A 27631-nucleotide genomic window follows, 5' to 3' on the forward strand; every position below is an offset into this window, starting at 1 on the left:
CCTTCCTTTTTGTCACCTAAATGAAGAGAGAGAAAAAAAAAATTATATGAAAAGATCACAGGACCATAGATTTAGAGTTGGAAGAAATTTAAACACCATTAATTAAGCCCAATCTCCTCATATAATATATGAGGAAAATGAGGCCAAGATAGTTTTTCAGTTTCTCTGGCTCAGAAAGAGCCCAGAAATACCTGAAGCAGGATCTGAATCCTACAGGTCTTTCTACTCAGGCCAACATACTCTCCATTCCACCACCCAAGTGCTTAAGTCTTCCTTTGTACTTGCACTTTTCAAATTCTCTTTTCTAGGATATGCTGTTCTAGTTTCTTTACTATCTCCCATAGTATCTATTATCCAACATTTAAATCATATTAATGGAATTTTACTTCATTTCTTATTAATCTCCTTTGAGGAGGTTAGACATAGGCATCCTGGCAAAAAATTCAGAAAAATCATGTTAATCTGATCCAGCAAGAAAAAAGATTATCTAGAAAGGAGAGGATAGAGCCAAGATGACTGTAGGAGAAGAGCCTTTCTTAGGCACTCTCTCCAAAATATTTCAAAAACCTTAAAATTATGACTCTAACTAAATTTTCCAGAGACAGAACCCACAGAAAGCTCCAGTGAGGCAATTTTCCAGCTCAAGGTAATAGTAGAAAATAGTGGAAAAGCTCTAGTCCATGGGATTGGAGGGGTGGCTGAGCCAGAGCAAAAGGAGTTCAGCCTTCTGGAAACAGGTCCAGGGCACCTGGAAGTGGCAGCTCCTGGCAGTAGAAAGAGTTTCCTGATGTGCACCCCAGTGAAGCACCAAGCACAACTTGGAAGATCAGCAGGTAGAACTCTGCCAGAGAGAGTGCAAAGCCCAGGCCCTCAGCAAGGTCCCAGCACTCACTTCTGTTGTGGCTGCCCAGATCCAGAAAATGGAAGTAGGTCCTGTAGAGTCTCCCAGCAGGAGCTTCCAAGCAGCTGCTCTCTGAGTGCACAGCCCATGGAAGGTAAGGGAGTGAAGGGAGAGTACTGAGGTCTGTCCTCTTTCCCTGGAACAGGACTCTGGGACTCTGACCATATTCAGACCCTGGTTGTAACCTAGGGCCCACATAGAGCAGGGACACCCCACCCCTCACAGCCCTGTGACAGAGAGGTGAGCTTGTGATCATTCATAGACCAAAAGAGCAGTCAGAGCCTCACATGCTGAGGTCCTTGTGGGGTTATCCCAATAATACTCAAAAGCTCAGGAATCACCCCAAAACCAGGCACAGGCTGGGGAAATGAATAAACAGGAAAAAAAAGGAAACTTACCATAGATAATTACTTTGGTCCCATGTATGACCAAAATACTCAATCTGAAGATGAGAAAATCCAAACTTCTGCATCTAAAGACTCCAAGAAATATAGAAGTTGGGCTCAGGTGATGACAGAGCTCAAAAAAGATTTTAAAAGTCAAGTAAGGGATATAGAAGAAAAATTGGGAAAAGAAATGAGAGAGATGCTGGAAAAAAAGTCAGCAACTTAGTCAAGGAGATACAAAAAATGCTGAAGAAAACATATTAAAAACCAGGTTAGGTCAAATAGATAAAATAGTCCAAAAAGTTATTGAGGAGAATACTTTATAAAGCAGAATTGCCCAGATGGAATAGGAGATAAGAAAGTTCTCTGGGGGAACCAAATCATTCAGATGCAGAATGAAGCTAAAGAAAGCTGATGACTTTGTGAGAAATCAAGACACAGTAGTTCAATACCGAAAGAATGAAAAATTAGATGAAAATGTGAAATATCCGGGCAGCTAGATGGTACAGTGGATAGATCACCGGCCCTAGAGTCAGGAGTACTTGATTTCAAATCTGACCTCAGACAGTTAATAAGGACCTAGCTGTGTGGCCTTGGGCAAGTCACTTAACCCCATTGTCTTGCAAGGAAAAAAAACTAAAAAAGAGAAAAAGAAAATGTTAATTATCTCATTGAAAAAAAACAACTAATCTGGAAAATAGATTCAGGAAAGACAACTTTAAAATTATTGGGATACCTGAAAGTCATGATCAGGAAGAGTCTTGACCTCCTTTTTAAAAAATTCCTACAGGAAAATTTCCCCAATATCCTAAATGCAGAGGGTAAAATAGAAATTGAGAGAATCCACCAATCTCTCCTGGAAAGAGATTAAAAAAAACAGGAATATTCTAGCCAAGTTCCAGAACTCCCAAGTAAAAGAGACAATATTACAAGCAGCCAGAAGGGCACAACTCAAATATCATGAAGCTGCAGTCAGGATCACACAGGGCTTAGCAGCACCTACATTAAGGGCTCATAGGGCTTGGAATATAATATTCTATAAGGTAAAAGAGCTTGGAATGCAACCAAGAATCAACTACCCAGCAAAACTGAACATCCTCTTCCAGAGGAAAAGATGGACTTTCAATGAAACAGAGGAATTTCAAATGTTCTTGTTGAAATGACCAGAACAGAACAGAAAGTTTGAACTTCAAATGCAGGACTCAGATGAAGCATAGAGAGTGGAGGAGAAGGGTAAATATGAGGGACGTAATGATGATGAACTGCATGTATTCCTGCATGGAAAGATGATAATGATAATACTCATATGTACCTTCTCATTTAATAGAATAAGTAGAAGGAGCTTTTATAGATGAAGTACAGGAGAGAGTTGAATTTGAAAATATATTATAAAAATGTAGTCAATGGGTGAAAGCAATATGTACTGGGAGTAAGAGAAAGGAGAAGTAGAATAGGCTAAGATATTTCATATAAAATATATTTCATGTAACTTTTGCAATGATATGGAAGGGGGGAAGACAAGGGGGAAACGAGGGAACCTTCATTCTCATCAGAAATGGCTCAGAGAGGAAACACCATACACACTCAATAGGGTATAGATATGTAGAGGAAAAAGGAGAAAAAGGGGATGGGGGAGGGGGGATGGGGGTGATAGAGAAGAGGTTAGATCATAGGAAAGGATAGTCAGATATAACACATTTTAATTTTTATTTTTTGCATGTTTTCTGGGATTGGGTGGCCTGTCTGTGACTTTGGGGCCAAGTGGTTGCTGGTTCTCTGGGGTGAGATGTGGACTCGGGCCTCCTGGCCCGAGGGCTGGTGCTCTGTTCGCTTGGCCACTTGGCTGCTCCACAGTACATTTTTGAAGAGGGACAAAGTGAAAGGAGAGAGAAAATATATTAGATGGTAGTGGGGAGGAATGGATGGAGGGAATTACAATCAGCAGCAGTAACTATGGAAAAATATGGAAGTAACTTCTATGATGGACTTATGATAAAGAATGTGATCCACTCGAGAAAGAGCTGATAGTATCAGAACACAGACTGAAACAAATCTTTTTCTCTTTTACTTTATTTCTCATGAGGTTTATATTTTTATGGGGGAGGGGGTATTATGTTTACTCTTAAACAAGAATATTTTAGTAATGTGTAAATAAAAAATAAATAGAAAAAAGATTATCTAATACAGTTGATAGAAAACATTTACCTTATAATTGTCATGTAATAAATATCCTTTTCAGAAACAAGCTTTCAAAGGTTTACTAAAATAATTGAAGAGTTTGAATGTTTTACATATATACTCTTGATTTGTTAAAAAAAAACAGATTCAAATATTGACTCTATAATTTACTACATAGCCTTTACAACCTTTTTTTTAATCTGAAAAATGATATTAGCTGACCTTTCTAAATTTATAATCCCCTCCATGCCTCTCCCCCAACCCAAATTCACTGAAAAAACTTCCAAATTATTTAAAAAGTCCTTCAAAATAATTCAAGGATTTCATTAAACATTTGGAATTTCTCTTTATACAAATCTATGTTTTTATCTATGGAATCAAAATGAAGTGACTCTTTGGAGAATGGTTAAGATTTCAAAAGTTATGACCTCTTGAAGGAAATAACACTTGAATTTAGCCTCAGAGAAAGCCAGTAATTTCAGGGGCACAGAGATGAAGATAAAGTCAGCATGTTAGAGCTTGGGACTTGCAAAGGAGATAAAATATGGTCTACAATGATTGAGGATGTAGACAAGTTTGGTTGTTGGCTAATGTGCAATTGCCCTAGAAAGATAGGTTGGCATATATCCTAAACTCATTGGAGAGACAAATTTCCAGAGTCAGTGGGAGAAATGTCTGTAAGAACAGTTTTTTTTGTTAGTTGTGTGGAAGAATTTAATGAGGAAAGATAATAGATGGAGAAAGATTAGGAAACTATTAAACAGTACACATTTTAAAGGTCTGGATTAAGGTGTTGTAGAGAAAAAGCAGAATGGTGGGAGAGATGATGAAGAGATGGCATCTCCAAGACTTGGTGATTTATGAAACTTGCAGGACCAAATGAAAATAAAGAATTGAAGAAGACTCCAAATTAATTGGCTGAGTGGAATAATGGTTGCCTCATCAGTAGTAGGAATTTAGGATGTAGGATGAAGTTAGGCAGAAAATTAGCAAATATTGAGGATGATTCATCCAGGTAGATAACTCTAGTAATCAATTGGAAATGTGAGGCTAGATCTCAGGAGAAAGATAAAATATGAGTTGCCTATGGAATTTGGAAGCCTTCTCCATGGACTTGATAGCTAAATACATGAGGTTCATCATCAAGACAGAGTTTGTAGAGATAGAAGGGTAGAGGTTCATGACTTAGTCTCCTGTGCTTTATCCCATTTTATTTTCTTTCCAGTCTCTCTTTATTGCTTAATCTTTTTTTCTGCTGTCACTTCCTTAATATGATACTCTTTGACCTAGATTATGGAATGACTTTCTCCATTTTAGTTAAATCAAAATTTTGTTAATAATAGATTTAGAGCCAGAAGAGTCTTGGATGTCATTGAAACCAATTACCTCATTGTTAAAAGAAAAAATAAAGCCCATTAAGGTTAAATGGCAGGTCCAAGTTTACAGAGGTAGCAAAAGGCAGAACTGGGATTTGGACTGAGATCCTCCGTATTAGGAAAAGATACGTCTGCATCATGTACTTGCACTTTTGCACCTTAATATCATAGACGCTTTTAAAAACATTATTAAATAACTAACTTATCAAGTTAGTCTTCAGATCTATTCCATGAGATTTGTTTTTATATTTTTTCAGTGTTTTCCCTCAATAAATACAGGCTATTCATTTGCACTAATCTTGATTTTGATTCCTTCTTCCCTACTCTCCAAACTATCATTTTCAATTTTATTATTACTCTTTTGAACTTGCCTTCTTCCATTATACTTTACCAAGTCCCCCACCCAAGCTTAATTAATGGCAATTCCAGAAAAAAAAGTGTTACCTAAGAAATGATGAGAATATTTTATTGGCTTTTCAGGTTAGTGGAACCCAAGTCTCTAATTTATTTGGAAGCCATCAAGATTTGTTTTTTCATGGTTCTTATATAATAAATTATAATCATGGAGAAAAATGTAAATTTATGGTTTATTAAAGGAAAGCATTAATCAATAAATAAATAATTATTTGTGTCAGTGTTATGTTTGGTCAGTCAAAAAAGTATTTATCAAGCTACTATTAATTTCCATGTCACTCACTGTTCTCTCGGACTTCATGTATGAATGAGGGAAACAATATGAAATAATATTAAACCACTAAATAATGTAAAGGATAAAAAAAGTCTCTGGAGGAAGTAAGGTAAAGGAGGATTAAAGAAGACTTTCTGCCAAAAATCCCCAGACAAACAAGCAAAAACAAAACAAAACAAAAAATAGAAAGGTACTGTCCTAGGTCCTGAGAATAGAGATAAAAATATAACAGTCCTTTCCACAAATGTGGCATTGACAAGAACATTTATTGATATATTCACAAGTTGCACAATGTTCCTAAAAGTTCATATCAAGGAGTGGGAAGACATTAAAAGCTTAAGAAAAACCACATGTAGAAGGTGGTATGTGAGCTAGAAAGCTAGGGATTTTGCAGAATAAGCATATTCCAGGGATGGAAGAGAGAATATCTGTACAAAGTCAAAGGCAGATGATTCTGTGTCATATGTGAGGAAGAGAAAGAAAACCAAATTCATTGGAATAGAAAGTGGATGGAGTGTGAACTTTTGAAATTATATGATATTTCAAAGATTTCTTTGTACAGATACCAAAATTCCTAATACTTATCTGCATTTATTTCTGTAATATGTAACATATGATACAACTACAAAAGGTCATGCTTTCTATTCATATAAATAAACTGTCATGAAAATGTGTGTATGTGTATTTATGGCAGTCAGAGAAACCAGAGGAAAGAATAAAATATATTACAAAGAATTCCTACAAATCTATAGGATTAAATGAATAGCTCTTAGACTAAATCTAGAGCTTTAGGGAATGCTTCTTATAGAAGAAAGCATAATCACTCAAGTCTTAAACGCTATGGAGGATTTCAAGAAGCAAAGATGAAGGAGTCTATTTCAGACTTGAGATTATACTGAACTTCAATCCCAAAAAGCCAGGAGATAGTAGGGGGAAATAGGAGAATAATACTGAAAAGTGGACAAAGATCAAAGCATCGATATTATTTAGAGAAGTGTGAAATAAGCCTATGGTTAGGAAAGAAATCAAGGATTCTCCTTGTTTAATCCCTTTAAATGAACAATATTCATCTCAAAACAGAAACTTAGAAGTTCCTCTAAGTTTAGGTCCACACTAAACTTAGTGTGTGGCATCTTTATGTGAAGTTGCTAGATTCAAAAATCTCTAAAACATTAAATTAAAAAACCCATTTTAATAAATGTTATTAAAATAAGGACCAAAATCTCTCACTGCTCTGTATTGTAGCCCAGATAACATTCTTTTGATAAGTTTAAGACTTCTTTAGAACATTATCTCGTATCCATGTTTTTACAGGCATTTAACAATTGATGATTGCTTAGTCAGTATCTGATAATTGATCCTTCTTCATGAAGGAATTTGGCTTTATGTTCAAAATTAAAAGTTAAAGCTTAATAGGAAAACTTAGCCTTTAGAAATGAAGTTTGGAATTTATTCATATTAAAAAGATAGCCAGCATACCTAAGGGTACGATGACTGATTTGAGGCTTGTTACATATCTGTTGATTAGAATCCCATTAATGTGATTTTTTTTGTATTTTTTTTAAACCAAAAGTAAGTTCATCATGTTTTTTACATGCAAAATCAAATAATTTAATTATTCATGCCATTCTAGAAATGCCTCTCATGATACAACTACAAAAGGTCATTACTGAAATAGTTTTAAGTTAAAATAAATGCTTCTAAAATACGTGGGTTGGTGCTTATATATAAATAAGTTTTTGATCACTTAATAATATTTCACATTTATATACCATTTTAAGGTCTTCAAACTATTTTTTATTTTTCAACATGTGAAGTAAGTAATATTAAGCATAATCAGATAAAATAAAACTTTCAATGTGTCATATTCTAAACTAACTGGTTTTCACTTCATTAAAGATATCCTAAAGAAACTTGAATTGGAATTAGATCATTTTTATTTAAGCTGCTATTAGCTAAATGATTTTCTTATAACTTGAAGATGTTTAAGAGCCATTAACAAATTTTGAAATTATTTTATTCAAGTTTGGGTCAATATTTAATGATTCGAGTCAGTCACTACCAAAAGAAATTAACTCTATTTTTATTGGCAAATGATGCTAGTTCTCTGAATTTGTTATGTGTGATTAGACTTGAAATTTCTTCAATAGATTTTGTCATTTGCAATTTTAGAACTCATTTCCCTTTGTGGTTGTGTATTTATTTACCAAATTAAATTTATTGAATTAGATTAACATTGAAGCCATGATTTATATTCCCTAGTCCTTTTCTATCAGTAACTGTTAAGAATATGAATCCAGTAAATTGTAATCCATTGAAGAGAAGATAATCATAACAGTTTTTAATTTGGAGGTGAGGCAGCTCTAGTTTTTAAATCAAAGTGAAGAAATTGAAATATAGAAGAGCAAGGACCAATGAAATGAAAAATGAGGCTCTAAATTCAACTTAGGGCACCAGCAGAATTCATTTGGATACTAAGGCTCTCAAGGACCTTATCACCCACCAAAGTGTATCTGAAAGGACAAATAAATGGAGGTTATTCAGTTGTTTCAAAAAATGTCTTCACTTGAGAGATCATAAAATACTTCAAAGGTAGATAGCACTTTGCCCAAATTAAAGTTTCAGTAAAGTTTTTGATACTGATAATATTTTTGATACTGATAAATTTCTAAAGGACTTTATAAAGAAAATATTTTCCTTAGTTATCCTGAGAAATACTTTGCAATATAGTCAGATGATCTGGACATTATTTGTTGTTCTTTTTGGAGGTTGGGTTTTTTTGTTTGTTTTTTATAAGGCAACGGGGTTAGGTGACTTGTAACTAATAAGTGTTTGAGGTCAGATTGGAACTCAGGTCCTCCTGACTCCAGGGCCAGTGTTCTATCCACTGGGCCACCTAGCTGCCCCCTTGTTGCTGTTTTTGATAGCCATATTTGAATTGATTTTGAATATTTACTTGAGAATTAGCACCTACCTATATATACATGTGTGTGTGTGATATTTTTTTTATCTTGGACAATAAGCTGTTAACATATTTAATTAAAAACTACCCAACAATATTCTGAATTGGACCACACTGGTTTTCTACATAGTCATTCAATGGTGGTAGAATGACCTGCAGTATCCTCTGACTGTGGCTATGTAGAATATATTATGAATTTACATGGAGCTTTGTTAAAACATCATTTACCTTGCTAAGTCATTTTTTTTCTCCTGTAAAATAAAGGCATATGGCTAGCTATTTATCCGTACTTTAAAATTAGAAAAATGTATGATTCTGGTAGTCACAACAAGTAGAATTATGATTTATTTTAATTTTAATAATATAGCTTGAGGGGTGGCTAGGTGGCGTGGTAGATAGAGCACTGGCCCTGGAGTCAGGATTTGATAACTAGATTTCATATTTGTATACTTTCCTTTTAATTCTGATTGAAGGTAAATAAGGTGATGATAATTATGCTCAAGCAAAGTGAAAAGTTAAGTGACTTGTTCACAATGATACAACTAGAAGGTGTCAAGGGAAAGTTTTAAACCTGGGCTTTCTAACTTTCTGGTTTTCTCATACCTCTTAGATCACACAAACACACACACACACACACACACACACACACAATTCAATCCACTGACATAGGCATCTTTCTTCACTCCAGTAAAACACTGGAGTAGTTTCACTGCTGTCCTATTTATCTGTTTGCTTTCCCTCCTTGTGTCCTCATCCTGGCTTCCCTGACTTCCTTCAATACCCAAGTTCAATGAGATCTTCAATAAAAAGTCATTTCTAATCCCCTTTAATATCCTTGTCTTCCTTTAATAATTATATCTAATTAGTACAGCAAAAAATCTATTTCTCATAGTTTACATGTTCTCTCCTCCAATAATGTGAGAGAAAAAGGTGTCCCGTGTTTTTGCCTTCCTTTGTATATCTGGTGCCTCAGCACATTATCACAGTAGATGTTTAATAAATGCTCATTGACTGAGAGAAGTTTGAGCTCTACAGAACTGAGTGATGAAGAGAAGAAAGAGCAACATATTGAGTGGATAGATGGGTTTTTTAAAAGACTTTTCAGGAGGGAGCAGTATATCTGAGCAAGTTTTTAAATTCCAGGAAAAGAGCCGTAAAAGCCCAAGAGATTGAAAGTAGTGGGAGGGCATTATTGATGGAATAAGTGAAGTTAAGAGAAGAGATAATATTTAGGGTTCAGTGTAAGTTAAGAAGGAAGGCAATTTTTCCTCTGAGATTGAGGATAAACATAATAAGATAAATGAGGATACTGAGATTTAGCAGGTTGGAAGTGTCGTGTTGAAGAAATTCATATCAGAGGGCTGAAATATTCCTGATGAATGTTGTGATCCCCTGAGAGTGTGTGTCTGTGTAAGGGGAAGATTGGAGTTAGGAGATTGAAGTAAGGAGAAAAATATTTTAGAAGCCTAGGAATATGTGATACTATGCACGTTAGCCTTTTAAGGATTCATGGATTTGATGGATGTAGCCTATTTAAGGGGTCAGTTTACTCTGTGGCCCACCTTATGATTTTAGGAGATCCTATGACCACATAATATCACCCAAAAGCCAACCTAGTCATAAATCTCTCCAAATTTTTCAAGGGAAATCCTAAGGCATTAGGCATTCTATCACTGAAAAAAAATTCATGAAAGCAGTATGAGAGAATAGGATGATGAATTTGGAGTAATCTGAATCTTCTACTTTTTCCATTTATGTCCTTGAATACATTACTTACCATTTTGTGGTCTTGGTTTTTCCATCTGAAAAAAAAAGATGAATTGGCAGCAACCTGGTACAGTGGAGAGAGAGCACTGATTCTAGAGTAACCAGAATCAGGCTTCAGTCATATCCATGTCATATCCCTCTACCTCAGTTTCCTCACCTGTTAAAGGAAAGGAATTTCTTCAAAGCAACCTTTGAAGTCATTCTTTCTACCCTTGAAGGACCTGAAAGAGCTTTTACTTTCTTGACTGTTACATAAAGACAAAAGCAATAATAGAAATTACCATTTTCTACTATCTTGCTCCACTGGAAATAGCTCCCCCCCCTTGTTGGATCTATTCTAGCATCTTTGTTAGCTTCCCTAAGTTCCAAGAAATGCCTCCATAATAAAGTGGTCCCCAGAAAGTCTCTCTCATATAATTCCCAGGCAGCAAAATAATAAAAGGTATAGGGATACTTTTAGTACTTCCAAGTGGTGAAACATACTGTCTATAACAGAGAAATGATGGATTTAAGGTACAGAATTAAGACATATATTTTGTATAGAAACAACAAACTTGCTAAATTTGTTTTACTAGATAATGCAATGCATTACAAGAAATTTGGTTTTCTTTTCTGTCCCTTCCCCCACCCCCCCACCCCCACCCCACTGGGAGTAGTAGAAAGTAGAATGGAGAAAATAAATTTGTTAGTTTTTTCTAAATATATAAGTAAGGGGATATGTGAAATGTTCCATGCACTTTCAGATGAAGTTTGTTTTAATATGTTCCAAGAGACCTTCTACAAATGTATTAAGTGGTTGTAATGCAAAAATGAAAAACTCAACAAAAAATTTTTAAAAGGAGAATCCCATTGCAAATAACCCTAGATAATCATACCTCACACCCAATTCTGATTTAGTATGTCTCTAATTATAGGAAGATTTCACAGCATTATTCTTATGTTTCTGAACTCTTTCTCCATAAGTCTTCCCCTCCCAGATTTATTTTTTTGGCTATGCAAAATAGATCGCTCTTAGTTTCCTGTTTTTCTTACCTGCCTTAATCAAGGAATGAGTATTGCCTCTATCAAACTGAGACCTGAAAAAGAATTTAGCTTAAAAGACCAAGGTTTCCTGAATTCAGGGCCATATTGAGTCATCTTCATATTTATTTGGCCACTCTACCCAGATGGCTCTGAAGGAGAAAGTGAAGCTGGTGACTTTGCCCAACACCCCCTCACTTAATATAATGATCCTTTTTGAGAGCGATGGCCAAAGAACAACAATAATCATGTACTACTTAAACATTTAGAAGTAATGTTCTTGTGAAGAGCATTTTATGAAACAGAAACCATTTAAGTGTTTGGGTAATGTTAAATCTCTAATGACTCTCTTTCTTAATGGGCTATTTGTCCAATGCCTATTACAGCATCATTTATGACACCATACATTTTTACTCTGGCATTAGGTTCTTTTTCTGTGCTGCTTATTTGCTTTAATAGCTTACTGGTTCTTCCTTCCAGTTGTCCTAATTCATATCTGTTCACTGGATCCAGATGGCTCTAGAGGAGAAAGAGGCACTGGTAACTTAGCACAGCCCCCCCCTCTCAAATCCAATTAATGTGCTTGTTATAGCATTGCCTCCCTGATGTCTTGGTCTTCTTCAGATCGAAGGATAAACATCAGTCCTTCTTTCCTCTACCTTATTTTCTATATTATACATTGTTTAGTTGCTGTGTCCATTGATAAATATTCTCCTGTGCTTTTTCGAAGCAGTATTTCTATATTCCTTCTTATTTTAGTGGGAAGTCATTGGGTACCTATTCAGTTAGCCATATATTTTTCTCTCATAAATGTTGAAGGAAATGGAACAAGAGACAATTTGCATAAAGCAAGGAAGGATCTATGTATTAGTTATCTAGCATGTGCAGAAAGAAGATAAAGACTGTATTTATCATAAAATCTTCATGGCATGCAGTGAAAGTATCCTAGGTTTGTCTACTTTATTGATTAAGAAAAGAAGTTGTGGAGGTATGGAGAACCTCTCTATGACCTTTGAGTGCTATGAAGAAAGTGTAAGACATAGGGTTAAGCTCTGGGAAGAAAATATTTCAATCATTCTAGTATCTTCTCTTCTCTCAAAAGAGCTATTTCAAAGAGCTATTTACCTTTGGGGAATATTGGATTATATTTTGAAGGTCAGAATGGACTATGGAATGCTCTCATCTTGAAAGAAATTTCTTTCCATACTTGAAGGTTGGGTGAACTTTGTAGTTTTCTGATATGGCTCTTTTCACATGTTAAGAACTCAGTAAATACTACTGAAGGATGAACTGGGAAAATGTGGTGACCATTTGGAGCTCATCATTAAGCAAGAGAAATTATGTAAATAAAGAATTATTGGCAAGTAATTTATTTGACTGTTCAGCACTACCTCAGTCACAGAACATTAAAATATATTTATGCATTCCTAAACTAGGATCAAATTTTGGAGAGAGAGGAAAAAATCAACTCTCAGAATAACTAAATGTATATTTAAATATACAATGTGGAAAGCATGATACATAGGTTATCCTGTAGCAAATTCATCTAAGTATTAAATGTTATTACTAAGTCACTGATAGAAAAATTGCGTTGTGATGCCTCATCAATGGAAGGAAGGTAACCGTGGGCTCTTGAAAGCAGTGCCTATGGAGGGTGATTTCTGGCATATCTCTTTTTCCTGAAAGGGTCATGGGATGGATTTGGTGAAGGACCATTGCCTAAGGATCAGCCTAGCTAGCTTTGGAGAGCTCATCACTAGATCATCCTGAAGGTGATGAAATGTTTACCATGGGAATTCTTAAAGAACACATCATGGAGGGATTACAATGTGAGTTGGTAGAATAGTCATGTCAGTGAAGTTGTAGAAACTAAAAGAATTTAAGTAAATATTAATAATTCTCATTGAAATAGCATTTTGCATTTTGTTGCTAAGAAGAATTATAATAAAAAGTAGTATATATTGCTTAAATTGGAATGCTTGTATTCCCATACGGGCACATAGAAAATGATTGATATTGACAGTATCTCCTGAATTTCCAATTATGCCCTATAATTAATTCAGGAATGTATGCTGGTCACAAATCCATGATGTAAAATTAGCATTTTGTAGCAATAGCTTTAGGCTTTTTGGTTAATTAATTAGATCTTATATATTTGATTGTGTTACAAGGAAATTTTAGTTTTGAACATATCCCTAATTGCTAGGTATTGGAGCAAGTCCTGATTCAATGAGATGCTAAGAAAACAGTCCGAATTGCATAAGCTCTGTGAGACAAAAAGCAGTGGTTTAACTGGGCTTATTTGCAGTGCTAAACCCAACCTTTTTGATTTTAAATTAAGTTTATTTCTTTAGACACAAATTTTTTTGAATGTGTGTGTGTGTGTATAAATACAGATATATATGTTTGTAAAGACTCACATGTATGCATATATATATGATATTGTATAAACAAATGAAAACTTATAGTTTTGGCTTCTGAATTGACACATTGCTAATCACTATTATTTGGCAGGTGCATCTCTGAAATATAGCTCAAAGGACCATTTGGATTCTCTAGCTACTGGCAATAGAACAGCCAAAAAACATTATGTTAATTTTACTTTGGGCAAATATTGTCCCCTCCCCCAATCTCCCACCTTCTACAGATATCTAAACATGTATAATATCTAAAAAGGAAAAAGGCCTGCTTCTTCCCATTCATTGACTCTTATATATGATTAATAAACATAAACAGCCTTCATATAATTGATTATGATTATTTAGACATTTTTGGGGTGGTGGTAAGAGAATAAGATTTTTAATCTATCTTTATAGGATCTCTATTATGAAGCCAGATAATCTGTTTATTTTTAACAACTATTTTTCTTATTTAGAAAAAATTAATGAGGAAGAAACATGTAGAATTCATCATACTGAGAAATCTAATGATGCTAATCAATCTTGGTCTTCTTTTCCTGCAAGACAGATGCTTAAAAAAGAAAAATAGATTTCATGTTCCATACACCTAAGTATTATGTACACATTGGTACAAGTGAACCCATGTCCCTTCTATTTTTTTTTCAGCTAATATGACCCTCAGTAAATAGAGGTAGTTTGTTGTGTTTTTTTTAATGTATGAATGTATTTATAGGTTGTCAGAAATGAAAGTAACTCATTTTACAGATAATTAAACTGAAGAAATGAATGTTGACTTATTCAAAATTACACAGTTAAGACTTTAACTCAGACCTCTGGACTATAGATACTCTAAATTCTTTCTACCATATGCCAGTGACTACAATGACTTTCAGAATTTGGATTTGGCTTAAGGGAGACAGAGCTAGCCTCAGAATCAGGTACAGATGACCTCTAATAATAATGTTTGTATAGCCATGGGTCAACAATTTAAGTCCCATAACTCCTCGAAGTTCTGGACAACTTTTTAAAACTGTAAATTATAGAACCCTTGTTAATCAGCTTTAGGACAGGAAGTTTCCTCATTGGGACTTACTTCTGCCAGTGAAATCACTGAACCAGACATGTCATTTAAAATGCCAATGGGGGCTGGGGGGAGTAATATTATCAAAAACTCAGTTGCCCAGGGTCTCTGTAAGTCTGAGATTAACTATCTCAGGTTGAATTATGCTTTAAGAGCTTCACTAAGACTTTTTGGGATAGTTTCTATATTAAACATTTGTACTGCATTTGTTAGCATTTATGGGTATCTGTTTTAATTATTTTGTGTACAGCTTCAGCTGACATTTGAAGCAAAATTCATCCCTTACAGATTACTTTCTACTTTTTATCTAATTATCTCCTCAGTTCAATTGTATATTCCTTGAGAAGGTTATTTCTTTGCTTGTTAGAGTGGTCATTATAAAGCTGGCAACATGACAAAGTGGTACAATTTATAATGAGTCAGGGCTTATGGTGAGGAAGATCAAGGTTAAAATTCTTCCTCTGAGACAACTAACAGGGTGACCCCAAGCAAAACACTAAATTCCTCATTGCCCTTGACACCTTTTTTAAAAAAAATTTGAGTAGTATCTTTATTTTTTTCATCCATAAGCACATGTATATTTCTAAGTTACAAAATTTCCTCCCACCCTCCCTCCACACACCCCTCCCCTCAGTGGTGAACAGTAAGGTTAGAATTAAACATATATATTTTTGATAAACATGTTTACCAATTAGTCATTTTCAGTATGAGGAATTAGGATTAAGGGAAAGGGATACATAAGAGATAGTTATTATAAAGTGTTCATTGGATTCTGAAGGGGTGTTTTGCTTTTCTTTGCTTTGTTTTGTTTTTTCTTCCTCTGGATGGGGATAAAATTATCCATATTTAGTCTAATGCAGTTGTCCTAGCTCTCTGAACTGCTGAGGAGGAGCTGCTTCTATCAAGGTTCATCATCTCACAATGTTATTGTTAATGTGTACATTATTCTCTTGGTTTTGCTCCCTTTGTTCAGTATCAGATTCTCTAACTAGAATCTGGCCATTTATGGTTCCTTATAGAACAATAATATTCCATAATATTCACATACCATAACTTGTTTAGCCATTCCCCAATTGATGGATATCCCCTCAATTTCAAATTCTTTGCCACCACAAAAACAGCTGCTATGAATATTTTGGTACATGTGAGATTTCCCATTATTTATGATTTATTTTGGATATAGACCTAGAATTGGAATTTCTGGGTCAAAGGGTATTAACAACTTTATTGCTCTTTGGGCAGAGTTCCACATTGCTCTCCAGAAAAGTTGGATCCACTCACAACTGCACCAGCAATGCATCAATGTCCCAATCCTCCCACAACCTCTCCAATATTGATCATATTCCCTTTTTCTCATCTTAGCCAATATGATATGTGTGAGATGATCCCTCAATGATGTTTTAAATTGTATTTCTCCAATCGACAATAACTCGGAGAGTTCTTTCATATGATTATTATATAGCTTTACTTTTTTTAATTTGAAAATTGTCTGTTCATACCCTTTGACTATTTATCAATTGGGAATGTCTTGTGCCCTTATAAATTTGGTGCAATTCTCTATATAGTTTAGTACTGAGACCTTTATCAAAACTCCTAGTTGTGAAGATCGTTTCCCTGCTTTCTGCTTTCTTTCTAATTTTCACACCATTCATTTTATTAGTGCAAAACTTTTTAATATAATATAGACAAAAAGATACATTTTTCAGTTTATAATTTACTCTAATTCTTGTTTTATCATAAGTTAATTGCCTTTCCATAGATCTGATAGTATTTCTTGGTCTATTAATTTATCTATAGTGTCACCCTTTATGTCTAAATACTCCTCCCATTTTGACCTTATTTTGATATAGGGTGTCAGATGTGAGTCTATGTCTAGTTTTTGTCATACTATTTTCCAGTTTCCCCAACCATTTTTGTCAGATAGTGAGTTCTTATCCCAGAAGCTAAAGTCTTTGGGTTTGTCAAATAGGAGATTGCTGTAATCATTTACTACAGTTTCTTTTGAACCTATTCTAATCCACTGATCCATTACTCTATTTCTTAACCAGTATCAGCAATTTTTATGACTGCCACTTTATAGCATAGTTTTAGATCTGGTAGAGCTAGGCCACTTTCCTTTATTGTTTTTTCATTAGTTCACTTGTTATTCTTGCCCTTTTGTTGCTACAGATGAATTTTGTTACTATTTTTTCTGCCTTGGTAAAGTAGCTATTTGGTTGGTTGATTGGTATTGCACTGAATAAGTAATATCATTTGGCTAGAATTGTCATTTTTATTTTATTAGCTCTATCTAACCATAAGAAATTGACATTTTCCAGTTATTTAGATCTGACTTTATTTGGGTGAGAAGTGCTTTATAATTATGTTCATATAGTTTCTGGGTTTGTCTTGGGGGTATATTCCCAAGTATTTAATGTTGTCTATAGTTGATTTATGGGTTAATTTTATATCCTGCTACTTTATGGAATTTGTTAATTATTTCAAGGAATTTTTATATGACTTTCTCGGGCTCTATAAGTACACCATCATATCATCTGCAAAGAGTGAAAGCTTTGCTTCCTCATTGCCAGTCTTTATTCCTTCAATGTTTTTTTTTCTTCTCTTATTGCTAGAGCTAGCATTTCTAATACTATATTGAATAGTAATGGTGATAATGGACATCATTGTTACACCCCTGATTTTATTGAAATGCTCCAAGTTTATTCCTATTACATATAACATTAGTTGATGGTTTTAGATAGATATTATTTGTTAAGGAAAACTCCATTCATTCCTAAACTTTCTAGTGTTTTTAATAGGAATGGGTGTTGTATTTTATCAAAGGCTTTTTCAGCATCTATTGAGATAAACATATGACTTCTGTTGGTGTTTCTATTGATATGTTCAATTACATTGAGTATTTTCCTAATAATGAAACATCCCTGCCTACCTGGTATAAATCCTATCTGATAATGGTGTGTTATCCTATTAATAACTTGCTGTAGTCTCATTGTTCAAATTTTATTTAAGATTTTTTGCATCAATATTCATTAATGAGATTGGTCTATAATTTTCTTTCTCTGTTTTTTTTTCTGGTTTAGATATTATCATCATGTTGGTATCATAGAAGGAGTTTGGCAGAACTCCTTCCTGTCCTATTTTTTCAAATATGGTATGGAGAATAGGAATTAATTGTTCCTTAAATATTTGATAGAATTCACTTGTAAATCCATATGGACCTGGAGATTTTTCTTAGGGAGTTTATTGATGGTTTCTTCAATTTCTTTTTCTAAAATAGGGTTATTTAAGTAATTTATTTCTTCTGTTAATCTGGGTAGTTTGTACTTTTGAATATATTCATTCATTTCATTCAGATTATCCAAGTTATTAGCATATAGTTCACCAAAGTAGCTCCGAATTATCTCTTTAATTTCTTCCTCATTGGTGGTTAGTTCATCTTTTCATTTTTGTTATCAGTAATTTGGTTATCTTCTTTCTTTTGTTAATCAGATTAGCCAAATGTTTAGCTATTTTATTGGTTTTTTCATAAAATCAACTCAGTTTTATTCATGCAATTAATGGTTTTCTTGCTTTCATTTTTATTTATTTCTCCCTTGATTTTCAGAATTTCTAATTTGGTATTTAATTGGAGATCTTTAATTTGTTTTTTCTAGCTTTTTAAGTTGCATAACCAATTCATTGTTCTCCTCTTTCTCTATTTTATTCAGATAGGCATTTAGTTTCCCCCTCAAAACTGCCTTGGCTGCCTCCCATAAATTTTAGTATGATGTCTCATTAGTATAATTTTCTTTTGATTATTTCTGTTCTTTGCTGTTTGTGCCACCCATTATTTAAGATGAAGTTATTTAATATCCAATTAGTTTTTGGTTTATCTTTCCATGACTCTTTATTACATATAATTTTTATTGCATCATAGTCTGAGAAGTTTGTATTCAGTATTTTTGCCTTTCTGCATTTGATTAAAAGGTTTTTGTGCCCTAGTACCTGGTCACTTTTGGGATAGGTGTCATGTATTGCCAAGAAAAAGGTATACTCTTTTCTATTCCCATTACTTTTTCTCCAGAGGTCTATCATATCTAAGTTTTCTAAGATTCCATTCACCTTCTTAACTTCCTTCTTGTTTATTTTGTGGTTATATTTATCTAGTTCTGAGAGAGGGAGATTGAGGTTCCCCATTATTAAACTTTTGTTGTCTATTTCTCCTTGCATTTCACTCAGTTTTTCTCTAGGAATTTGGATGTTCTAACACTAGGTGAATACATGTTTAGAAATAATATAGCTTCAATTCCAATGGTACCTTTTACGAAGATGTAATTTCCTTCCTTATCCCTTTTAAGGACGTTCATTTTTGCTTTTACTTTATCTCAGCTTGAGATAACTATCCCTGATTATTTTTATTTCAGCTAAGGCATAATATATTTTGTTCCAACTTTTTACCATTACCTTTTATATATGTCTCTGCTTCAAATCTATATAAACAATATATTGTAGGATACTGGTTTTTAATCCATTCTGTCATCTTCCATTTTATGGGACAGTTCATGCCATTTACATTTAAAGTTAAGATTACTAATTCTGTTTTTCCATCCATGTTTAAAATTTAACTTTGAGTTGATTTTCATTTATACCTTTGCCTTCCCTTTTATCAGTACCTTTCCTTATCTTTCCCTTTTCCTTACCCTCTTCTCTACAGAATAGGATAAATTTTTAAACCCAAGTGGGAAGATATCTTACTACCTCTCTGGGCTAAATCTATTGAATAGAATTTACTTAACATTCACACTCTCTCTTCTTTCTGTCTAAAATTATAAATCTTTGTGCCTTTTCATCTGGTCTTATTTCTCTAGTACTACTAATCAGGTATCATCAATTACAGTTTGATTATTTGATTGCTTGATAAGCTCATATTGTTAGAAAAGCATCATCACAGATTGATTGCTTTATAAGCATCATCATCTCAAATTATATCAAATTATGATTATAATCATTGTATACCTTGCCTCCTTTTCAAGTACCTTCCAATAAGACATAATCCTGCTCATGAGCCAAAGCATCATGCAAAGCCAAATCATTTCTTGAACTATTTGTGCCCCTCCACCTAGGTCTATTTTCTCTCACACTTTACCCATCCCAGGATACTTCATCTCTCGTTAAGTGAAGCAAGTATTACCTTAAACCCTAATCAAATTAACTACAAAAATCTTAAAGATTTCGAAGTACTGGGAGGCTCTGAATGTCTCTCCTGAGAACTTTTCCAGATGATTGTAAGGTATGGGAGACACTGACTCAGGATCACACAGTTTATGATACCCTCATTAAATAAAGTGTTAAGCACAATAGAATTAAAGTGGGTCAAAGGATAACGAGACACCTAAATTTAAAGTTAACATCCCTGCTTTCCATCAAGGCTTTTTGTCTCAAACATTGTGATGTCATTTTGTACCACTTCAATGGATAGACAAGATACAACTATACCCATATCCTTTAAGTCTAATCTCTTCACTTTTTTTAAATCCTTTAATTATTCTTAGAGAAGTAAAATTTTCAAGAATTAGTAGTGTTTCATCTTCCCTTTTAGAGTTTGATAGTCTTGACCAACATTTGTTTTTGTCTTGTTTTTTTTCTTCCCTTTTTCATTTATCTTTTAATGCAACTCTTTGAGTTGTATATGTGATGATTGAATTATCTTTTTAGTTCTAATCTTTGTGTCAGGAAATTCTGGAAATCCTCTGTTCCATTGAATATCTATCTTTTTTCCCTGACAGCATATCCTGAATTTTGCAGGGTAGTACATTGTATTGTAATCCCAGGTTCTTTGCTATCTTACATATGGTATTCCAGGGCTTCTGATCCTTCAGTGTTCAAGGTGTTGGGTCTTAGGTGTCTGTATTTGAATTGTTTTCTTTTTGCTCTTTGCAATACTTGTCCTTTGTTTGAGAGTTCTAGAATTTGGCTATAATTTTTATCCTGGGGTCTCTTTCAGGAAGGGTTCTGTGGATTCTTTCAATGGTTATATTGTTTTCTTGTTCTAGAATATTTAGACAGTTTTCCCTTATAATTTCCTGCATGATGCTTTCCAGGTTCTTTTTTGATCTAGGTGTTCTAGTAATCCAATGATTCACAGATTGTCTGTCCTGAATCTATTTTCCAGGTCATTTGTTTTCCCTAAAATTTTTTCAGCCTTTTTATTTTATTTCATGGAATCATGTACTCTCAAAAATTTATTGGTTTCTATTTGTTCAATTCTAATTTTTAGGGTTTTGTCTTCTTCAGATACATTTTTGTTTCCTTTATAAAGGTGCTGAATTTTCTGTTCAATTCTTCATAATTTTCTTGCATGACTTCTTTTTTTTTCACTTTTCTTCTTCCTCTCATCTTTGGATTCAAATTCTTTTTTAAGCTCTTCAATGAGCTTTTGTATTTGAGTCCAATTTATAGACATTTGATACTACCCCTGTGAGTGATTTTTCACTGCTTTCTTTTTCAGACATGGCATTGTTATCATCTTTGTCTGCAAAGTAATTTTCTATAGTGAGTGTTCTTTTACCTTTTTTGCTCATCTTTGTTGTTTTAGCTCTGCTCCTGGGGTATAGGGAACAGAGATCCAAGGGGTTTTTTTGTTTGTTTTTGGGTTTGTTTGTTTTTTTTTGCTGGGGCTGGGTTCTGATGCCTGGCTTGTTGTTGGCCAAGATGTCACCTATGCAGACAAGGCCTTGCCTTTCCAGAGGTTTTTTCCTCCTTTATGTCCAGGTTCTGACTCAACCCAGTCCTATCTTTTGCCCCAGTCTTCCCAGGATTGAGATTTTGTTTGGGGTTGTGATCCTCCTTGCTGGCTTGCTATCTAACTACTGGGACCTCTGATGTTGTCAAACTGTTGGGACCTGGATTGCACTGTGGCTAAAAACCTCCTGCTGGCTTCCCCTACTCTCATGCCTCCCAGACTTTACTTCCCTTTTCCCCCTAAGAGAAAGACATTCACTGAAAATCCTCTATGATGTCTATCATTGAAAACTTTTTTGAATCTTTTCTTTTTCTTGGGGGAATCTGAATCTTGAATGTCAGAGTATTGGCTTCATTTATCTTTGGTAGGGGAAAGCTCAGGGAACATGCTGGCTTCATGCTGTTCTGGCATTCATGGTTCTGCCCTCAAAATTACTCCTTGAACAACTTTTTAAGACTATAGATTGCAGAATAGCTGGTGATATATTTGGTAGAGATTAACAGCTAGAGTTCCTTATAGCAATGAAACCATAGGTCTTATTTTTTCCCTCCAAAAAAAAGAATAACAAAGATCTGTGCCTTTGCCAAAAAAAAAATCATCATCTTCACAAATATTATTTAAATTTACATAAGAATTTTTGTGACTGCATTTGTACAAAGCAATTACATTAATGTGGTGGTCTATATATTCCATGAATGAATAAATGGAAAAGCATTTTTAAGGACATACAATGTTCCAAACACAGACCTAGAAATGGAGTATAAAATATTTTTAAGTAAAATAAAGTAAAAACATGCCTTCTCTTCAAGAAGTCTATTTTTATGGATGTATGTTCTTGTCTCAAACCCAATTCATTCAAGTGGGAAGGAACAGATTCCTGGTAGGAAGGAGTAGGAAGATATTGAAATAGCCTCAGTCATTGGCTAGATGGAATTTGAAACATCTTCTGGTAGCTAGAGCCAAAAGAATATGTAGTCTGTTAAGGTAGTTTACATGTTATCACCAATAATCTGAGTTTTGCCCTACAGAACTCCTAAGATAAATATTCTAAAAAATCTTCTCTTTAGAGCTGGAGAGGATTTAATTTAACATAAAAGGAAATTGAGTCTCAGTGAGTCTAAAGAATTTGCCCAAAGTTACTCACTATTAATTATTGTAGAATATTTTCCAGATCAAAGATTCATACTCAGGTTTTTAGATTGCACATATAGTGTTATTCCTACTATATTACTTGGTCTCCTTTATATTGTTTGATTATTATGATTATGATTATTTGTTCCTTATTGAAATTAAATTCCTTTTTGTTTTGAAGAAAATTATTTTTACTAATCCTTTGAAGCAAAGGCTATGTAATTTTCGATCTAATCCTGAGTTTCTTTGAAGTTTAAACTTTAAAGTGAGAAAAATTCTTAGTTTTCCATATTTGAAGGTACTAGGTGAGTTCCAGCTTTTATCCCAGGAAAACATAGATTCAAATCCTTCCTTGGGCTTACTTGTATGACCATGAGAAAATCACTTGATATCTATTTGACTCTATTTCCTTATCTGTAAAAGGGGAGCACCTACCTTATGGGGTTATGTTGAATTTCAAATGAGATAACAGATGTAAAGTGCTTTGTTGACTTTACTGTTCTTTATGAATGTTTTTATCAACATCTTCCTAAATAAGTAATACTTTAGATAAAGGACCTACTTGTACAAAAAATATTTAGAGAGGATTATTTTTCTGTTGCCAAAAATTGGAAATTGAGGAAATGTCCATCATCTTAGGAATAGTGGACTAATTTATGATATATAAATATAATTGAATACTGTTGTGCCATTAGAAATATGAAAGGACATATTTGAGAAAAATCTGGGAAATCTTACATGAACTGATGCAGAGTAAAGTGAGCAGAAGCAGGAGAATATTGTAGTGAGTAATAGCAACACTATTTTATGAACAATCATGCATAACTTAGCTCTTCTTACCAATATAAGCATCTAAAACAATTCCAAAAGTCTCATGAGGAAAATTGCTAATCACATCTAGAGAATATACTAATTGGAGGCTGAATGTACAATAAAGCATATTATTTTCATTTTCTTTATTTTTATTTGTGTTATTTTATTTGGTTTGTTTCTTCTTTCACATGATTTATATAGAAATGGTTTGCATCATTTCATATATATATATATATTTACTTACATAGATATAGATATAGATATTACCTTCTAGGGATGATGGAGGGAAGGAAGAAGTGAATATGAAACAACATTTTTTACATGAATCTGAAAATTTGTCTTTACATGAAATTAGAAAAAATATTTTAAAAATTTTTAAAAGACCACCTTGCCATCATAGCTTAACATCATTTGTCAAAATCTTCAGGAAGCCTAAATTAAAGACAACAGAAATATGAAATATGATTATAACAGGAAAATAAATTATTGGAATTCTGTCTAAAATGAATTAATGAGCTGCTTGAGACTCTACTCAGAATTTTTCATAAATTTATTTAATGGGAAAAGGTTCCTGAAATAACTATAAAGAGACCAGACATATCTATTTTGTGAAAGGACTTTGACTTTTATATATAACTGATAGAAATTAATATCAATATTCACTGAATTTCATGAGTTTTATTTGTTTAGAGAAAATGGAATTTTTTTTCTTATTGCCATTATTTTCCCCCTCCTCTGGTAGATGTTCGAAGGAGAACAATTTATGAATACCACCGAGTAGAGCTCCAGATGGGAAAGATTACCAATGTTTCTGCTGTGGAGATGACCCCACTACCTAGTAAGTTACTGGGCTAATTTAATGGGGGAAATTATTAAATATAATCTTCTGACCCTTCTCCAGTGGTATTTGAAAAATCAAATTAACACCTTCTAACCCTGCAATAGGTATCTATAATTATTTTAGCCTATTCAATTTAAAGATTTTTTTTTTTATTTTTGTTATGACATGATTGTTTGTAAAATATACAAATGTGTTCTTGATGAGCTTTTTTTCCTATGTATTTTTTGTAGCTTGCCTCCAGTTTAATAGCTGTGGATCTTGTGTCTCTTCTCAAATTGGGTTCACTGCAGCTGGTGTAGCAAACTCCAAAGGTAATAAAATAAACAAAATTGATTTTTTCCAGCCTTCCTGTGTGGATTTAAATATATGTTAAAACATGTGAATTCGAATGTTTATGACTTTGTGCATATGGCATAATGCTATATTTAAAGACCAAAGTTAGTAAGGAAAGGAATGTGAACCATTTAATGAACTACTCTCCAACTTCTAAGTCATCTAGGGAAAGGATTTTATTAGTGTAGGGAATGCTGTTGATGAAATTTCCCAAAATGATGCTGATTTCATCTATAGTCTTAGGGAGTTGTCTATTCATCTCCCTAAGACTCATCTGAAATAATTGCTTTTATTAAGCCATGAAAGAGTTGATTCCCCTTTGTGAAATTTAAACCCAAAATATTCACAATAGGCAATATTTCATATTCTTTAAGTTTATCTGTCTTCCCAAATGATCCTGGAAACTGTCCAGGAACATGACAACTGTCCTCTCCAAGCTTTTCAAAGCATTCTTTATTTCCTGACCTTGTGGAACTATTTTAGTATTCTGAGGAAAACTTTATTAACATCACTATTTTTTACAGTAGAATGAATTTGTTGATGACATCAAAAAAACTTGGTGTCTAGGGTTTCATTTTGGAGGGTTAATTTTTTTAATGGAAATTAGAGAAGTCCATCTCTTTTTACATATATCAGTGTGACTTTCACATATTGCCTAGCCCTCTGAGTTCAGACTTTTGTAAAACACAAAGAAGAAATTTTAAAATTTGTTTAAAAATCAAAATTCATATATATATATATATATATTTTAAATTCCCCAACAATAAGAGTGATGAAAATATTCTTTGTCAGATTGTCATAATGCAAGGAATATTTAGACTCAGATCTAACCTGAGACACTATCTGTGTATGGTCCTAGATCAGTCACTTAATATCTGCTGCTTCAGATTCCTCTATGTACATTGAAAATATCCCAGGGTTTGTTGTAGGGATAAGATAATATCTGTGAAATGATCTGTACATCACAAATTAATAATCAAAAACTAGTTATTATTAAGATCTATTATTATTAATGTACTACTTTTTTGGTAAAGGATTGGCTTGAGAGTGCTCATGGTTGTTTTTATTAAACATGATGGATTTATATTTAGCCTAACATACTTTTTCAACTTCTTTGTTTTGTGATTTCATAACAAAGAAATGATTGCTCAGGGTTGGAGGTGCTATCTATGAGATTGCAGCAGATTGAAAGTGGCTGGCCCGTTTAGGAATCAAACGTTTGGTGCTGACCTCATTGGCACAATGTTTTAACCAACTGACCTATGGGGTTAAGACTTAAATTATACAACTCACTGGTGACAGAGAGAATTTCACTGGCAGCAACGGATGAAAAGGAAGAGAATTGTAAAATCTCCTTATCCTCCAAAGAGGAATAGGGCAGACACATTAAGCAGTTAATTAAGGCAACTTTGGATTTTTCATTATGACCATTGTGAGTTCAGAATGCTTTGGCTGCTGCATTTACAGCAGGGGAGAAATGGGGAGAGACGGCAGGTCCAGGAACAGTTCATAAGCTAGCCAAGTGTAAAAAAGAGCATGACAGCTGTGCTTTCCAAGCTTTACGAAGCATTCTTCATTTCCTGACCCTGTGGAATTAGTGTAGCATTCTGGGTAAAACTATATTAACCACAATTCTAACTACTGCTGTATTTTCTGCCCTATAGATTAGGATCAGTAATTTTCTCTTTGGAAACAATTCTCAAATAATGAAAGAAAGAGCAGCTCATTAGCCTTTTTAAAAGTGTAATTTGATTTCACGTAATTTAGCCATTTTTGACAAATGGTTTATGGGACTGATTTGAAATTTAGAACTTGGGATCATTTATATTTTTATTTTCTTGACTTAAACTTCAGTTTAACAGTTAATTTTTTTTTGTATTCTAGTTCATTACAGACTGACTTCATTCATGTATTTGATTACCCAAAAGAGCCAAATATTGCATTGTTTTAAAATTAATGTTGAACACAATGTTTGGTGGGTTGCTAAAAACCTTCAAAACCATATTTAATGGCTAATCTTAGCATGATAAGTCTCCATACTCAGTTAAATTGTCCTTGGAAGCTGATTTTGACAGCAAAACTTGTGGAAACCTATCAGTACTTCTATGTGAAGATGAGTTAGGGAATAATGTAGCATGATATGACCAGTGTCTTAAAGAATGAAGCTAAAATCAGCATTCTGAACTTCTTATAAAATTAATGGTTAGATATACTATTTTTGTGGTAAACTAATTTCATGGACTTTCTGGGTGATGCTAAATCTAGCTAATTTTTTGTAAATATTTTCTCTCAGGTAATGAAAATGTATATTTGCTTATATGTATGTATATTTACAATCAAAAATTTTCTAACTAAATAGAAAGTAATGATGGTAGGAATTCAATTTCACTACTAGTTTTAATATTGATTTTTAGTACTTTTGGTTTGAATTCTTATAAAGACCCAAATCCAAACTTAAAAGTTTAATTAGGAAGAATAAAAACCTTCAAAGGATAATTGTGTATGTATGTGTGTGCATGTATGTATATATATATACATATATATATATACATACATATAATTCTATTAATTAATTCATTTATCCATGGTTCATTGCACTTTTGTTCTCCTTAATTTCCCTGCTGCATTTTATTAATTTCTCCTTAGACTTAGGGATTAAAGAATTTAGTTTTACTACCAAATAGCATTTCCATGAATTTAACATATTTCTTAGCAAAATAATGATTGAAATATTATCTTAAGTGGCTCAAATTGAGGGCCTTCCCTGTCAATCTTCTCTATTTTTTTCTAAACTTTCTTCTTTTCCTTTATTCTTTCATGGATAGCAATCAATTAGTGTTGATTACCATAATATGAAGCTGGATTCTCTGGAGGGGGTAGGAAAAACATTTTGATCAGTTCTCAAGGGGGAAAAAATGTAACTTTTCCCCTCTTTTAAAGACCTTTACCCATACCAAATTATAAGTGCTCAGTTTTAGTGGTCTAGAATTAAAATGACTGGTACTCATTCTAAAATAGGACTTAGAACACTAAA

General features: G+C 33.5%; 1 protein-coding gene across 1 annotated transcript in view; it reads left to right on the plus strand.

Moving 5' to 3' along the window:
• Positions 1-27631, plus strand: part of PLXDC2 (plexin domain containing 2) — a 498104-nt gene that overhangs the window by 373582 nt on the left and 96891 nt on the right. The window contains 3 exon segments of the mRNA XM_074192955.1: positions 24166-24261; positions 24495-24545; positions 24548-24575. Of these exon segments, the coding sequence (XP_074049056.1) occupies positions 24166-24261; positions 24495-24545; positions 24548-24575 (175 nt within the window).

Source organism: Macrotis lagotis, chromosome 7 (genome assembly GCF_037893015.1).
Source record: "Macrotis lagotis isolate mMagLag1 chromosome 7, bilby.v1.9.chrom.fasta, whole genome shotgun sequence".
In the NCBI taxonomy this organism is placed as follows: domain Eukaryota; kingdom Metazoa; phylum Chordata; class Mammalia; order Peramelemorphia; family Peramelidae; genus Macrotis; species Macrotis lagotis.